General features: G+C 37.3%; 1 protein-coding gene across 7 annotated transcripts in view; it reads left to right on the top strand.

Annotated features, from left to right (window-relative positions):
• Window positions 1-16,814, top strand: part of STK3 (serine/threonine kinase 3) — a 331,890-nt gene that overhangs the window by 182,943 nt on the left and 132,133 nt on the right. For all 7 annotated transcript variants that reach the window (XM_005563776.4, XM_015455063.4, XM_074000046.1 and 4 more), the window contains one exon: window positions 8,628-8,765. In XM_005563776.4, coding sequence (XP_005563833.1) covers window positions 8,628-8,765 — 138 coding nt within the window. The remainder of the gene's footprint in view (window positions 1-8,627; window positions 8,766-16,814) is intronic.

Raw genomic sequence — 16,814 nt, 5'->3', positions numbered from 1 at the left:
CCTCCAGATAGAGCTACCAGTAGCTTGCACCATGCACCTGGAAAACCCATAGGCACCCAGTGCCAGCCCATGAGAGCAACCTCAGGGACTCAACCCTGCAGGGCCATTGGGACGGAGTTGCTGAAAGCTTTGGAGCCCATGCCTTTTATCAGTGTGCCCTGGATGTGGGACATGGAGTCAAAGGAGATCATTTTGGAGCTTTCCAAAATATAGTGTCTAACACAGATCTCACTAGGCTACATCTAAAGTGGTGGCAGGGCTGCTTTTTTATCCCAGAGTGTCTCAGAGAGATTTTGTTTCCTTGCTTTTTCAAGCTTCTAAAGGCTGCCCACATTCTTTGGCTCATGGCCCTCTTCCTTTATCTTCAAAGCAGCATTATTTGAAGACTGCTTCAAAGCAGACCATTCTTTCACACTCACATCTCTCTCTGACTCTCCTGGCTCCCTCTTCTACTTTTTAGGACCCTTCTGATTACATTCGGCCACCTAGATAATTTAGGATAATTTCTCCACCTCAAGACTTTTAACTTAATCTTATCTTCAAAATCTTTTTTTGCCATGTAAAGTAACATATTCACAAGTCCAAGGATTAGAATGTAGACATCTTGGGGGATGGGGGCATTATTCATTCTATCTCTCTATATCATCTTTCTCCCCTTCCCTTCCCTTCCCTTCCCATCCCTTCTCTTCCCTTCCCTTCCCCTTTCCTTCCTCCTTCCCTTTCCTTCCTCCTTCCCTTTCCTTCCTCCTTCCCTTCCCTTCCTCCTTCCCTTCCCTTCCTCCTTCCCTTTCCTTCCTCCTTCCTTTCCCTTCCCTTCCCTTCCCTACCTCCTTCCCTTCCCTATCTCCTTCCATTCCCTTCCTCCTTCCCTTCCCGCTTCCTCCTTCCCTTCCCCCATCCTTCTTCCCTTCCCCCTTCCTCCTTCTCTTTCCCCTTCCTCCTTCCCTTCCTCCTTCCTCCTTCCCTTCCCCCTTCCTCCTTCCCTTCCTTCTTCCCTTCCTTCCCAGGCCCCACTTCCAGCATTGAGGACCACATTTCAGCATGAGATTTGGAGGGGACAGATATCCAAACTCAAGTATCCATTGGTGTTCCTTGCCTGAATTGATCATTAAATTACATTGAGGGTGCAATATGTTGATACTCTATTTCAGTTACTGTGTATTTTTAGAATTTTTCTATAAAGAATAGCTTTTCTTAAACTCTTAGAAAAATAACATTGTAGGCCAGGTGCGGTGGCTCACACCTGTAATCCCAGCACTTTGGGAGGCCGAGGTGGGCAGATCACTTGAGGTCTGGAGTTCGAGATTAGCCTGGCCAATATGGTGAAACCTCGTCTCTACTAAAAATGTGAAAAATAGCCAGGCATGGTGGCAGGCACCTGTAATCACAGCTACTTGGGAGGTGGAGGCATGAGAATGGCTTGAACCCGGGAGGTGGAAGTTGCAGTGAGCCTAGATCGTGTCACTGCATTCCAGCCTGGGTGGGTGACGGTGAGATTCCCTCTCAAAAAAAAAAAAAAAAAAAAAACACATAGACTAATTTTTTAAAATTTGTTACTATCAGTTATAGTCTATATGCCTAGTGTAATTATTATTATTTTGATGCTCAAATTATCCTAAATTTGGTTATTTGTATGTCCTTTTGACATAATACCATTAATCTTTGAGTGTTTTCTTAACCTTCTGGCCCAGCAAGATACCCAAAGCTAACCTTGTGATTTCCCTATTTTGATCTTTGAAATGAGTCATTTCCTTAAGGAGCATAGGTTGCTTTTACTGGGGATTGGCATTTTAGAAGCCAAGATTGGGATACCCAGTGTGTTCCTTGTTACAGGTGTCCACTATCTTTAGATATATTTGGTACTTCCAAGTTCTTAGGCTTTTTTTTTTTTCTTCCAGTTATTTGGAGGGAATTGATGTGCTTCTTACTGATTTCTCAGATCTTTTGAGTCAGTTATGACTCTTTCATCTACTTTCTATTTCCAAAATTTTTATTGCTATCTCTTATTTTCTATTGCCCTTCTCTCTTTGGAGGTTAAGTCTTTTTAAAATTCTTACTGTACTTTAGCAGGATTTTGGGGAAGGAGTTGACGTAAATCAGTATGTTCAAGTCACCATACTGAACTGGATGTCTTTATATCAACACTCTCAATATAAATTTAGATTCTACTATGGAGAAGTACTATGCCTAATGCAGTTGACATACAAAACTTAAGTGATTATATAATCTGTTTGGGTTGCTATAACAAAATACCTAGACTGGGTAATTTTGTACAAAAGATATGCATTGCTCACAGTTTTGGAGGCTTGGAAGTTCAGGATCTAGGTGCTAGCAGATTTGGTGTCTAGTTAGGGCTTGTTCCTCATAGATGGCACCTTCTATGTGTCCTTATTTGGCAGAAGGGATTAGATGGTTCTGTAGGGACTTGTTTATGAAGGCATTAATTCTATTCACGAAAGTGGAGCCCTCATGACCTAATCACCCCGCAAAGGCCCCACCTTCTAATACCATCACGTTGGTGATTTGCTTTCAACGTAAGAATTTTGCAAGAGACAAACATTCAGACAATAGAAGACACTGTTTTGCCTTCAAGTAGTTTCCATGTTATCCAGGGCATTTAGAGGATGAGTGTATAACTAATCAGAGTACAAGATTAAAATATGGAAAGCTCTAAAGTTGAAATATTAAAGAGTGCTAACACTTGTTTTGTATTTTATATTTTAGAATAGTGGTTCTCCATGTTACTCACATATTAGAATTGCTTGGGAGATGTAAGAAAATATTGTGCCTTGTCATCACCCCAGATCAGTTAAATCAGATTCTTTTATGGCTGATAACTAAGTTCTACAAGTGCTGAACTTCTGATGTGATCCAGTTAGTATTTGAGTGATTTCTTTCTTTATGGGAAACAAGATGCCTTTGGCTCACCTCGTAATTTCCCTGCCCTACATCTGACATAAGTCAGTTTCTCTCACAGCTCCATGAGGTTCCACAGCTCCATGAGGTTTCAGACTTCACGACTCAGAAGATGCTGGTCTCCTTTCTGTGCTTCACTGACTCACTCATTATTTATGTCTCAGCTGAAATCTCATCTTCCCGTACCCTTTTAGCTCACATACCCATTTGGGCTAAGTCGTCCTTTGTAATACCCATTGCTCACATGTATTTGAGCACTTACACTATTTTATTAAAATGATCTGATATGCATTTTTGTCTTCCATTAGACTCTAAATTTCTTGAAGAAGTTAATATATTGCAGGTATGGATACATTTATGTGCTTACAAAAGTCAGTTGAACTGACCATAGGACTTCTATCTGAGAGAGTGAAATTTATGATAAAGTTCTTTCAGTGTTGGCTTTTGTTCACTTTTACTTTTCTCTACAGCCATGTTTTATGATATTGTTGAATTGTATTAAAGGGATATTATATTTCAGTCTTAAAAGATGGTTAAGATTTAACTGGAAGCAATTGAGTGTATTGGTATTTAAATAGTGCATGAGTAAGAGGTGGTTGTGGGGCAGGCTGGAATAGGTGACAGCTTGCGGGGTGGTATCAAATGAAGCTGTTGCAATTGCAAGTATAATTTTTTTAGATACTTTTAAATATATATATGTATAAAAAATAAAGTCAGGATCTCTTTGTGTTGCCTAGGCTTGTCTTGAGCTCCTGGGCTCAAGCGATCCTCCTTCCTCAGCCTCTCAGCTCAGGGACTGCAGGCATGAGCCACTTTGCCTAGCTGCAAGTGTAATTTTTAAAAGTTAAAAAAAAATTGAAAAGCCATCATAGTAAAAATAAATTTTAAAGACACTTATACAATCTTGTACATAATTGCTGCTATGAATTGACAGTTTTAATTTTTAAGATTCTATACCATCTTTTAGTTTTTATTGCTGCATACTAGTCGTTTTTATGCGAAAGCAGTCTTTACTGTTTTACTCCCTCATTTTTACTTTTTAAGAACTGTTCTTTGTGGTTTTGTAATTCACACATTTGTCACTTTTTATGGCAATATGTTACTTTATGTTATTCATATATAGTTTACTTAGCACCCTCAATTGTTTGGCTTTTTTTTTCTTCAGTTTTCTACTGTTAAAGATAGCAAAACTATAATCATCTTTGTTACAAATACTTTTCCATTTTTTTCTAGAGACTGAATGTATATAACAGAGCCTTTATCTTAAAATTATGTGCAGCAGAAATTTAGTGGAAACATAGAGGTAATGTGAGGTAGCATATGCTAAGGAATCAAACTTGAGTTCTAATTTTGACATTCAGTTTACTAGCTGTGTGATCTTGAATGAGCTAGCTTACTCTTGTGAGCCTCCGTTGTAAAATTAGGTTAATAATAGCTCATATTATTGAGCATTTACAATTGTGGCAGACATTATTCTAAGTGTTTTACATGTATTAATCTATTTAAAATTCAGAACAGCCTTAACATTCCTATATTAAGATGTGGGAACAGAGGCATAGAGTAGTTAAATAGGTCAGATAGTTACTAATAATGGTGCTATTATGTACCCAGTGCCGTCTAGAGCTGGTTCTCTTATTTGCTTTGTACTGCCAGAATACCAGGTGCACCCTTTCCCTTAATTTGGTTTCCAGGCTGGCACATTGGCCTTTCTTGGCCAGATTAATGATTGCTACTGGAGCTGGAGTGAATCGTGAGTTCATGGTGCCAATACTTTAACTCTGTGCTTACTGTGGAAACATTATTATAGGAGAAATATTCACTTTAGATTTACTATTCTCTTCAAAATTTCTATATATTTCATTTTCGCTTTTGAGGGAGTGGTGATAAAAATTTAGATTCACTTTTTTTTTTTTTTAGACGGAGTTTCCCTCTTGTTGCCCAGGCTGTAGTGCAATGGTGTGATCTCAGCTCACTGTAACCTCCGTCTTCCGAGTTCAAGTAATTCTCCTGTCTCAGCCACCCAAGTGGCTGGGATTACGAGTGCCTCCCACTACGTCTGGCTAATTTTTGTTTTTTGGGAGAGATAGGGTTTCACCATATTGGCCAGGCTGGTCTCGAACTCCTGGCCTCAGGTAATCCATCTCTCTCAGCCCTCCAAAGTGTTGGAATTACAGGCGGGAACCACCGTGCCCGGCCTAGATTCACATTTTTATATTAACATCTAAAAGGTCTTTTCCTATCCTTCCCTGTTTTTCCTCTTCTCCATCCCTTTTCTAACTAGCAATTTAATATTTGTTTAGTATAATTTTACCTTTCAATTCCTAGGCAGTTAGAGTGCCAAGGTTTTTTAATACCTGGTAAAGAGTGCCAGGGTCTTTTTATACCTGGTAAGGGACATGATAAACATCCAGTTCAACCTCCTTACTTGGAAAAAAAAAACAAAATGATACTAAAACCACACAGTCAGGTAGTGATTTAGAACTCAAGCCAGTTTTTCTGACTTATGTCCAGTATTGGCTCATCACATTGTACCGTTTGCTTTTATTTGTACTGTCTTTTATAAATTAGTGTAATTACTTTATTTCCTTTCCAGAAATTATTTTTAAATTGTATTTAGCTTGTTACCTGTGTATTATGTTTGCTGTCAGGAAACAGCTATATTTGTTACTTCTTTGTAGTTTTATAGTGTTTTCTCATCCTTTATCTCATTTATTTGTTGTAAAGATAACCTTTTGCTCATATATCTGAGGTTCTTAAATAATGGTATGAATTTCTTTGTTATTCTGGCATGCCCATCACTTCTATACATTCACAAACTCAGCTGCTGTAGATTCAGACATGTGTTGACTCATTCCACTGAGATTATAAAGTTCAGTCATTGTAGCTTCTCATTTTCATCCCTTTCCACATCTCCTGGGTACTCCTGCAGTCTAAGGCATGACATTTCAGGCATGAAGATAATTAGTTGTTTTGAAGCACCTAGATTTCTTGGCCTCTTAAACTACTTGTGATCAGAGTAGTTCTTTTAGAAACATAATCAGAGGTTTGGTATGTAGTTAAGCAACACATTGTGTAGAAACAAACACAAGGATAATCATGTCATTTATTTTACTAACATTCTTCAATCAAAATGGTGTTAGAGATAAGATAAATTATATGGCTGTAATGTGTGTCCCTGTGATTTGGTTGGTGGCAAGGGAATGAATTGTTAGTCTAAAGTGAGCCACTGATTGCCAAAATTTCTATAGAAGGGGCCTATTACCTAATCAACTCATATGAAACCTGTAGATTCTTAAGAGGATCCTCTGTGGTTCATTATTAGGTTAAGTTAGTTAAATTAGTACAGTAAGGCTGGCAAGAAAATCTGTTATTGATGATCTAACGTTAAAAAATGGAAATAAATGGCATAGTGGTTTTCCTGGAGACATTTTGGTATAGATCATACGCTAAGACTTATTTGTTTGGACTGTATGCTTGGTGTTCATGCTTGTTCAATGCATATTTGAGGGTAGACTGTGACATTTTAGGTTCACTTTATGAGAGTACTGGGTAAATAAGAGTTAGAGTTAAGCTTTTTATCCTTGGGTTTCTAATAGCTACTGCTAAGGTGAGCCTTATATGTTAAGATTATCTGAAGATAAGACTGCAACTCATTGCCTCAAAGTTCAAAGGAGAGCATTGGCTGCAAGGACATAAATCATTGTGTTATCCACCAGTTTACAACAGAAGTGCAGATGAACAATATTTATCTAGACAATCTAGTGTAATTTACCTGTAGTTTGAGGTCAGTCTATATAGGGGCTCATGTAAGTCCTTTGAACTGTTTTGCAGAGATGAGAGTTCAAATTTATTTTTATTCTCTAGTTGGAAGTAGCAGGTGGTTTTGTGTGCCTTTGCTAGCAGCTGCTTTTAACCCCATTTTACTCATTTTTTAAAGCCTTATTAGGTTCTGCCTCAACTGTGGAGCTGTCTGAGTTTCATTAGGTTATTTGCAGGCAGAATTTCATTGTCTGGCACTCTGTTGTTTGCTATTTGTTTCATATGTGTTTGTTTTTTTCTCCACAAGTTGACTGTGAGCTCTGGGGGTCTGAGATATGTATCCTATTTAAAATCTATAATAGCCAGGTTTACAATATCTGATATTTAAAGGGACCTTCACATAAAGTAGATAATTGAGCCAGGCTAGATAGGGCTCATGCAAGAGGAAGAACATATGTCCTAGTTTAAATGAGCCTAATTACAGCAGATTCATACCTTGTGGCAATGTGAGATTGATGTTGTCTGAACGAAATAGATCCACTGGCACTATTTGGCCTGTGGCCCTTTGTTTTGATACCTCTAAATTATAGCATTGTTCTGAACACACAAAAATGCTTTATAAATATTTGTTTGATTGAAAGATGTTTATTGTTTTGTAATACTGGCTACATTGCTTTTGAAAGACTACCATAGATGTAATAAGTATAGCATGACGTGAGGTATACAAAAATATTCTAATCTATTAAAGAATTTACCTTTTTTGAAAGAAGATGCATGTACTGGTAAAAAGATTGACTCTTAACCTATAATCAACAGACTTGGATATTGAGTCTTTGCTGCTGTGCCCACAGAAAGTCCACTGGATCACTTTCCAAGTTAGAAACCAATGATAATGCATTGTAGTACATGGCTGCATATTCTGAGGGCATTCAAAAGAATGATATAGGGAATTATTAAAATACCTGAGTGCCTTACAATTTAAGGTACCTATTTCTTATTTCTTGAATTCTGGAGTAATTTTTCATGCTTCCCTTTTTCACCTCTCCAAAACAATATTATTAGCATGTACTCTTGGTTCCTCTTTTGAAGTGTCTCATGCTTCATTTCTTCCATTTCATTCCTGTAGATACTATTCTAGTTTGAACATTTTATTGCTCATGTTGGGACATCTACATTAGCCCCCTAACTGACTTTTGTATTTCATATTTAGAATGTCTTCAGGTTTTTGTTTTTGTTTTTTTAATCTACTTCTTGGGTCATAAACATACTCAGATTAAAAGCAAAAGCATGCCAGGGTGACTGTCTAGGAGGCGAGAGATGAGATGGAATCTTTCTGTGGTTTTTGAATTTTGAGCTATCTGAATGTATTGTCATTACCACTAAATTATTAGTACTGAATCATTAGTGATAAATTAAAGTAGTGTATTACTTTGAAATTTTTCATTTGAAATTTTGACTTGTATTTAAAAAGAAATAAAAGTCTTGGCACTATCAAGTATTACTTCATATTATAGCAGTAATTTTACTTAAATATTCTGGATTGCAAAAGCAAATTAGACTCCTACTACCCATTTGAAGCAGCAGTACTTATATAAAACTGAAACAAGAAGTAAATCTGGCACGTAGTAGCAAAATTTGGGAATATATCTGTTTAGGGAATATCGTTAGTGGGTCAGAAATGTAGTCTTCTTTGGAGACTGATAAAAAAAGTAATAGGTAAAATAAAGAATGATGTGCTCAATGAGCTACAATTCAAATAGAGGAAATTTAGTGGGAAATGATTACATTAGGAGCAGATGGATTGGCTTCTTGAATTTCAGACTTACTGGAAATCCTAGAACAGCTTAAATTTGTTTTTCAAATTTAGAGTCTGATAAAAAGATAAAGAGATTTGTTTATTTGATTGTGCTAGTGTGATTCTTACTGTCTTTTGGATATTTCATTTGCACTAGGCTATTTTTATGATTCCCACAAATCCACCACCAACATTCAGAAAGCCAGAACTTTGGTCCGATGATTTCACCGATTTTGTTAAAAAGTGTTTGGTGAAGAATCCTGAGCAGAGAGCTACTGCAACACAACTTTTACAGGTCAGTGCTTGTGCCTCAAAAGGAAGGATATTTTCTTCAAACCTTTCAGCTTTCTGACATTGGCCAAAACTGCTGTGTGTTTCATAACTGATTTCTAAAGATGTAAACCTCGGCCGGGCGCGGTGGCTCACGCCTGTAATCCCAGCACTTTGGGAGGCCGAGATGGGCGGATCACGAGGTCAGGAGATCGAGACCATCCTGACTAACACGGTGAAACCCCGTCTCTACTAAAAAATACAAAAACTAGCCGGGCGCGGTGGCGGGCGCCTGTAGTCCCAGCCACACGGGAGGCTGAGGCAGGAGAATGGCGTGAACCCGGGAGGCGGAGCTTGCAGTGAGTGGAGATTGCGCCACCGCACTCCAGCCTGGGCGACAGAGGGAGACTCCGTCTCCAAAAAAAAAAAAAAAAAAAAAAAAAAAAGATGTAAACCTCCATTCCCCTCCTCTTACCTCTCCTCTTTGTTCTCTTCTTTTCTTTCTTCTCCTCTCGTCCCCTCATTCCCCCCAGTGTTGTTTTAAAACAAAATTTCCAAAGCATTCTCCTTTCAGAAAAGAATCTTTGTCTTCATAGTTACTATTTCTCATGTTTTTTTTTCTTCTGTTCCTTGACTCAGCATTTGTCCTTTGACTTTTTGCTCCACTATAAAATATGTAAGTACAAGATCCCTGGACTCCTTGAAGAGTTTATCACGTTGTAAATACCAGTTACAGGATTATCTAAAGGAAGAGCTTCAGGGTTTCACTTTTTTTTTGATAGAATAATTGTAAGTAGACTTTGTATCCAGAATGTCAGTAGATTTTAAAATCTACCTTAAAATTTAATGCAAATGGAAATAATTTAATATTTATAATAGTTGTTTGTGAATCTTAATTTTCCCAACAGAATAGCCTTAGAACTTTCAACTAATAATAAGCATGTCTCACGTTAACAAAACTTGATATTTGCAAAATGATTTCTATTGTTAAGTAACAAAAGGATGAAAAACATGGTTCTTGTAAAAAGTGACTTCCCTGTCTCTAAAAGAATCATTGGGTTAAAAGGACAAAAAAAGAAAAAAGGGAAAAAAAAAGTAACTTTCCAAAGTCCTGTTTTTCCAAAAGGATGTGTTGAGGGGTATGGGAAACATGCTCTTAAGTATAATGTTTATTGTTATGAAAGTGTAACTTGGTACTCAATCTCCATAGATGACAGTACAGCAATATCTATTTAAAGAAAAAATCCATATATTCTTTGATCCAACAACTGCACTTCTAGGAATTTATTCTACAGAAATATTTAACCATGTGTGATATAACATATGTGTAAAAATATTCATAGAACATTGAAATTTTAAAAGATTGGAAAGATCCTAAATATCTGTGAACAAGTTGGAAACAATTTAAAGTCCATGAAAGAGAGTGATTGGAAAAATATACCTACGTACGCACAACATATATACCTATCTTAATGCTTATAATGGAGTATCTCTAGAAAAATAAGCAAAAAAATGGCCTCCAGAGAAGGTAACTAACTATAGATGGGGCAGGACTGGGATGGAGACTTGCTTTTTGATGAATACTGTTTATGAGACTTTTGAGATTTGGGTTATGTGCAAATATTACCTTTCAAAAATTAATGGTTTAGATGGTAAAAATTTATTTTTCCACAAAAAATTGATTAAAACATTTATTTTGAAATATTGTCAATATTCCTTTGAAATATATGTATGTGTTATATATGTGTGTGTGTGTGTGTATTATTTTATTTTATTTTTTATTTTTTTGAGATGAAGTCTCACGTTGTCACCCAGGCTAGAGTGCAGTGGCACCCAGCTCACTGCAACCCCTGCCTCCCAGTTTCAAGTGATTCTCGTGCCTCAGCCTCCCAAGTAGCTGGGATTACAGGTGTGTGCCACCATGCCTGGCTGATTTTTGTATTATTAGTAGAGACAGGGTTTTGCCATGTTGATCAGGCTGGTATCGAACTCCTGACCTCAAGTGATCCACCTGCCTCAGCCTCCCAAAGTGCTGGGATTACAGACGTGAGCCACCGTGCCTGGCCCATATATTTTTTGAGATAGGATTTCACCGTATTGCCCCAGCTGGAGTACAATGGCATGATCTCACTCACTGAAACCTCTACCTCCCAGGCTCCACCTATCCTCCCGCCTCAGCCTCCTGAGTAGCTGGAACTACAGATGCATGCCACCACATCAGCTAACTTTTGTCTGTTTCATAGAGACAGGATTCGCCATGTTGCCCAGGCTAGTCTCTAACTCCTGGGCTCATGTAATCTGCCCACTTTGACCTCCCAAATTCCTGGGATTATAGGCATGAGCTATCTCGCCCTGCTGAAATATATATGTATTTTAAAGTAGTCCAAAGGGTACTACCTTTGGATTCCTAGTATCCAGTACTTAATACATACATAGTAAAGGTAATATGTGTATATTTAACCTAACAAACTTCTGATTTATATATATATATATTTTTTGGATAGGATAATTATCTTTGGCCTCATTAGATAGAGTCTTATTTGGCAGGAAGCCTAGAAACCATTCTGTCTCTTCAAGGAGTTTTGTATGTCTTATCTGTTATGATTTAAATTAGCTGTCTCCAACCTTTTTGGCACCAGGGACTGGTTTCATGGAAGACAGTTTTTCCATGGATGATGAGCAGAGGTGGGATGGTTTCAGGATTAGACTGTCTGCCTCAGATCATCAGGCGTTAGTTAGATTCTCATAAGGAGCATGTAGATCCCTCACATGCGCAGGTCACAATAGGGTTTGTGCTTCTGTTAGAATCTAATGCCACTGCTGATCTGACAGTAGGCAGAGTTCAGGCTGTAATGCTTGCTTACCTCCTGCTGTGCAGCCCAGTTCCTAACGGGCCACAGCAGGTACCAGTCTGCAGCTGGAGGTTGGGGACCCCTGATTTAAATCATAGTTTAACTCTCAGTGGACAATCTGATTGCCAAATTTTTGTTGACATATATCTATAGCTTACATGTACAGATTATACCATATTCATTTCCAGTAAACAAAGAAACAATATTTAAAAAGAAATTCATGATGGATTTTAAAAATAGTGATTGATTTTCTATGACACAGAATATTGTATAAATTTTTAAAAATCATAGATGGGAAGGATCCTTTGAGATTATTAAGTTGAAATTTTAGTAGTTTTTAAAGATAAAGAAATTAAAACCCTAGGGATATTAAAAGACAAGGTTCAGTTTCAGTCTATTAGCACTGGAGTTCCTGATCTGGAGATGATCCTTATACCTGCTGGTGGGCAACCTGGAATCTAAAGTCAGTAAGTGACCAGGCACGGTGACTCACACCTGTAATCCCAGCACTTTGGGAGGCCGAGGCAGGCGGATCACTTGAGATCAGGAGTTCAAGACCAGCCTGGCCAACATAGTGAAACCCCATCTATACAAAAAATACAAAGATTAGCCAGGCATGGTGGCGCATGCCTGTAGTCCCAGCTATTTGGGAGGCTGAGGCAGGAGAATCACTTGAACCCTGGAGATGGGGATTACAGCGAGCCACGATCGCACCTCTGCACTCCAACCTGGACAACAGAGTGAGATTCTGTCTCAAAATAAATAAATAAATAAAGTCAGTGACCAGTCTTCCATGATCTCTTCCGTTTGTGTCAAGTTGGAAAACACAGGTACTTACAACGCAACTTCAAACAGCTATAAAAACAAAGACAGTGTCCTAGAGGAGAGTAGAGCAATAAGAAAGGAAAGACTCCTGTCCTACTCTAAAAATTTTTGACAAACTAGTAGAAAGGTCACACACACCCCCCAAAAACACACAAAAAACTGAAGTTATATTATTTGAGAAACGAAAGAAATGTTAAAAAATTACAATACAATATAGAAGTTACATTCATGATGCACAGCCTATATGATTAATAAATGTAAAAGAAGAATGGATACGGTAATCACAGATACCTCATACAGAAGAAATAGGTCATTTTAGGGAGGAGAAATGGTATGAACAATACGAACAAAGACAAAAAAATGGGAGATGTATTTTAGAACACAGTAACACCAGTTAGAGAAATAGTGTCAGAGTTTAGATACAGACAACAGTAAAGTAAGAAGGGTATACTGATGCCTAGGATGAGATGCCTCAATTTTGTCTGAGAGCCACTTTACTTACATATGTAAACAAGAGAGTATAAGAAAAGAATGTCTTTGATAGCATAATGTTGCAGCAAAATATAGAAATAGAATGAGGAGGCACTGTAATAATACAGGTGTGAATTGTTAAGGACCTGAGTTTAAAAAAATAGTTGCCAAAATAGAAAATAGTAAATCTGATGAAAGAATGAGAAGGGTTTAGTGACTGATTATATATTAACAAAAGCGAGAGAAGACCAACACTACAGAAACTAGAAACCAGCAGAATTACATTTATTTAACAAAGTATAGAAATTTCAAACTACATCATACTTTATCTTCTCAGGGGAATGTATAAACTACCCTTCTAAGCTGCAGTTATTTTTAAGAAAAGCCAATATGCTTATCTGGTTCATCCAGTTTACCACAACCCTGCTTTTATGCAGTTCATTGTGAATTCACTATAGTGTCATGCTACAGTTAGTCTATAGAGCTTAACGTTCTTAATCTCAAAATCTCAGTATGTCCAATTTCATTTGTACTTGTGCTTTTCCTGTATAACTGCTGCAGACATGGTTTTGATCAACAAAGAGGAAGTGGCTAATAAAGTTAAAAGGGTACTAGAAGAGCAAGGCCATATTATTTGAGTATTCTTGAGTCAGAAGAGAAGTTTTATCAGACAAATTGCCAATTTTTTAAGTACAGGTGCTCCTTAACTTACAATGGAGTTAGGTCCTGATCAACCCCAGTGAAGGTTTAAAATATTGTAAGTCAAAAATGTGTTAAAATACACCTATCCTAGCTTAGCCTAGCCTACCAAAAACGTGCCCAGAACACATAAATTAGTGTAGTTGAGTGTTTTGTAGACACAATTGAATGTGAAAACACAAAACACATTATCCAAAAAATGCTGACAACACAGTACACTATAGAATATTGATTAATTACCCTCATTATCGCATAGCTCACTGGGAGCTGGGACTTATTAATACCTTCACGCTCAGCATCAGAAGAGAGTATTGTACCATATATTACTAGCCTGGGAAAATATCAGATATCAAAATTCCAAGTATGGTTTCTACTGAATGCATATCACTTTTGCAGCATTGTAAAGTTGAAAAATCCTAAATTGAAGCTTTGTAAAGGGACTATGTGTATATTTTTAAAGGCATTTTAAGATTAGCAGGAAGTAAAATTAAAACTGCAAAGCAACGTAAAAAAGAATGCAGAAAAAACAAGATGGCAAATGTAAAACATTTATGATAGAATATTATGATAAAACATTTATGTTTTACATAATGTAAAACAATTATGATAAAAATGGCATTAGCATATAATTATATACTAATATAATTGTTAATTTTTTTATTAAATAATATTTAGTTAAGTACTAAGTGGTTCACTTAGTTCATAAGATAAATGCAACTCCATGCTTTCTACATGAGCTAAACTTACAAACTTATATAAAATCCAACTCATGTTTCTATGTGAGGCATACTTAAAAGAATTTGGGTTAAAAGTTAAAAACAGGCAATGAAATTTTAATAAAACACATAAAAAGATACTATGAATAACATGATTAAAAAAGCAAAATTGACAGCAGAAATCAGTAAATGAGGAAGGAGTCACTTAATATTGATAAAAAACATAATATAAAGGATGATACAGTTATAAACTTGGTATATTAATACAGCATTGTATGTTACAAATTAAAGACATAAGAGGTTGATCTAAATAAATAAATTGGGATATTTTGATATTCCGTTTTCAGTCACTGAGAAACAATATAGGCAAAAAATAAAGATAAACATTATCTGAATTATATAGTGATTGATTTAATAGAAAAATCAAATTTTATGTTTAATAAACAAATTACATTTTTTGTTAAATGCTTAGAAAAGTATATGATGCCAATATGAGATAGAATAATGAAACAGAATTAAATGCCCAGAAATGGTATATAATATACAAAGGAAACTAGCATATCGTGAAGATAACATTTCTTTTTTTTTTTTTTTTGAGACGGAGTCTCGCCCTGTCGCCCAGGCTGAGTGCAGTGGCGCAATCTCGGCTCACTGCAAGCTCCGCCTCCCGGGTTCACGCCATTCTCCTGCCTCAGCCTCCCGAGTAGCTGGGACTACAGGCGCCCGCCACCTCGCCCAGCTAGTTTTTTTGTATTTTTTAGTAGAGACGGGGTTTCACCGTGTTAGCCAGGATGGTCTCGATCTCCTGACCTCGTGATCCGCCCGTCTCGGCCGCCCAAAGTGCTGGGATTACAGGCTTGAGCCACCGCGTCCGGCTGAAGATAACATTTCTAATCAGTGAGGGAGAAACAACTTAAAGTAAAAATGGTGCTGAGATAACTGCCTGCCTTTGGGGGGTGTTGGGAGGATTAACTTAGATCTTCACCACAACACACCAAAGTAATTTCCAGATGGATTAAGGTCTTAAATGTTAAAAAAAAGAAAAACGAAAAATAGAAATAGGAAAGAACTAGGGATTAATATAGGAGAATATTTATATATTCATTCTATTGCAATAAAACAAAAGAAAAATGGATGATTTGAATATATATAACTTAGAAAAAGGCATGAATGGCAAAAAATGGAAACTAAAAAATATATATGTAATATTTATGTCAGGCAAGGGGCTGATTATATGAAGGGTTCTGTAAAGTATTTCAACAAGGAAAAGATGAATGTACCAGATTCTAAAAGGCAATAAAGATTTCCTATTTCTAAATGTATCTAAAATAAAAATTAAAGAGGGTGAGGATTCTTAAACCGCCTAAAGTAATGAGAAGACAGAAATTACTGCAGATCAACCTATCACATTCTTGATGATGTATTTTAAAAATTAAGACTGCTTGAAAAGTTTATTCTTTTAAAATGTGAAATACTTCCTCTTAAATTTTGTTCATGTTCTGAATTACCAATTTCTAAACTGATAGAGTTCAAAATTAATGATTTATATAAAAACACTTCAGATAAAACAAGTGCTTAAAGTGAGTTGAAGAAGGGATTTCTGCTGCTAGACAGATTGAGTAACCATATTTTTCTCTGTACTTATTAAAGTACAGCTGAAACCTTGGACATTATAAGTATATAAAACAAGCATAAAAAGACTGAAAGGTGGAAAGAAGGCAATAGACTTGCTAGAGATGGTGGGACCCAAGGAAAGACATAGCTGTGAGTGAGTTCCCTGGAGTTTCTTTTTACCTCATTTATCCCACACTGGGTAGCGGAGAAGCCAACAACCCAGAAACAACATTGGACACAAACTAAAAACCTGCTCTCTCAAGCAGAAGGACGGAGAAATGGACAGCCTAGTAAGACAGAAAACTTTCAGACAATAACTGTTCTACTCTAGCCAAACACCACCAAGAGAACTATGGCCTACCCCACCAGCAAAGGCTAAATGGAGAACCTAGACTTCCACCCTTTTGAGGCTGTCCAGTCCTTCTGAGGTGGTGTCAGAGAAGACTGAGTGTCAAGCTAAGGCTTTCATCTCCACAAGGCAGTGCAGAAAGTATCCCCTCCCTAAGTGAGGAGTGCCAGTGAAGACCATATGGGAGCCTGGACTTATACTCCTACCAGGCAGTAACAAGAACCCAACAACCTCCCTGTTGGAGTGGGTCAGAGGCAGTCTGGTGAAGGGTCAGGACTTTCACCACCAATCAGCTAAAATGAGACTACTCCCCACAGTACCAGTATAGGACTCTGGGAGAACCTGACCTCTCACCCTTATCCGTTGGTAACAAAGAGCCCTCCATAGCCCAGGCCAGGAAGTGGAACACAGTATTTCCCCCCACATTCACTTAGTCACATATAACTACCTGAATGGGTTAAGCTGAGAAATGTAGGGTCCAGTTGGGCAATTGTAGGTCCAACCACAACTCTGTTTTGGTGTATGACCAGGAGTCTCTACCACAGATA

Source organism: Macaca fascicularis, chromosome 8 (assembly GCF_037993035.2).
Source record: "Macaca fascicularis isolate 582-1 chromosome 8, T2T-MFA8v1.1".
Classification (NCBI taxonomy): domain Eukaryota; kingdom Metazoa; phylum Chordata; class Mammalia; order Primates; family Cercopithecidae; genus Macaca; species Macaca fascicularis.
Note: the sequence above shows the minus strand (reverse complement) of the source record. Positions and strands in the feature narration are given on the sequence as shown.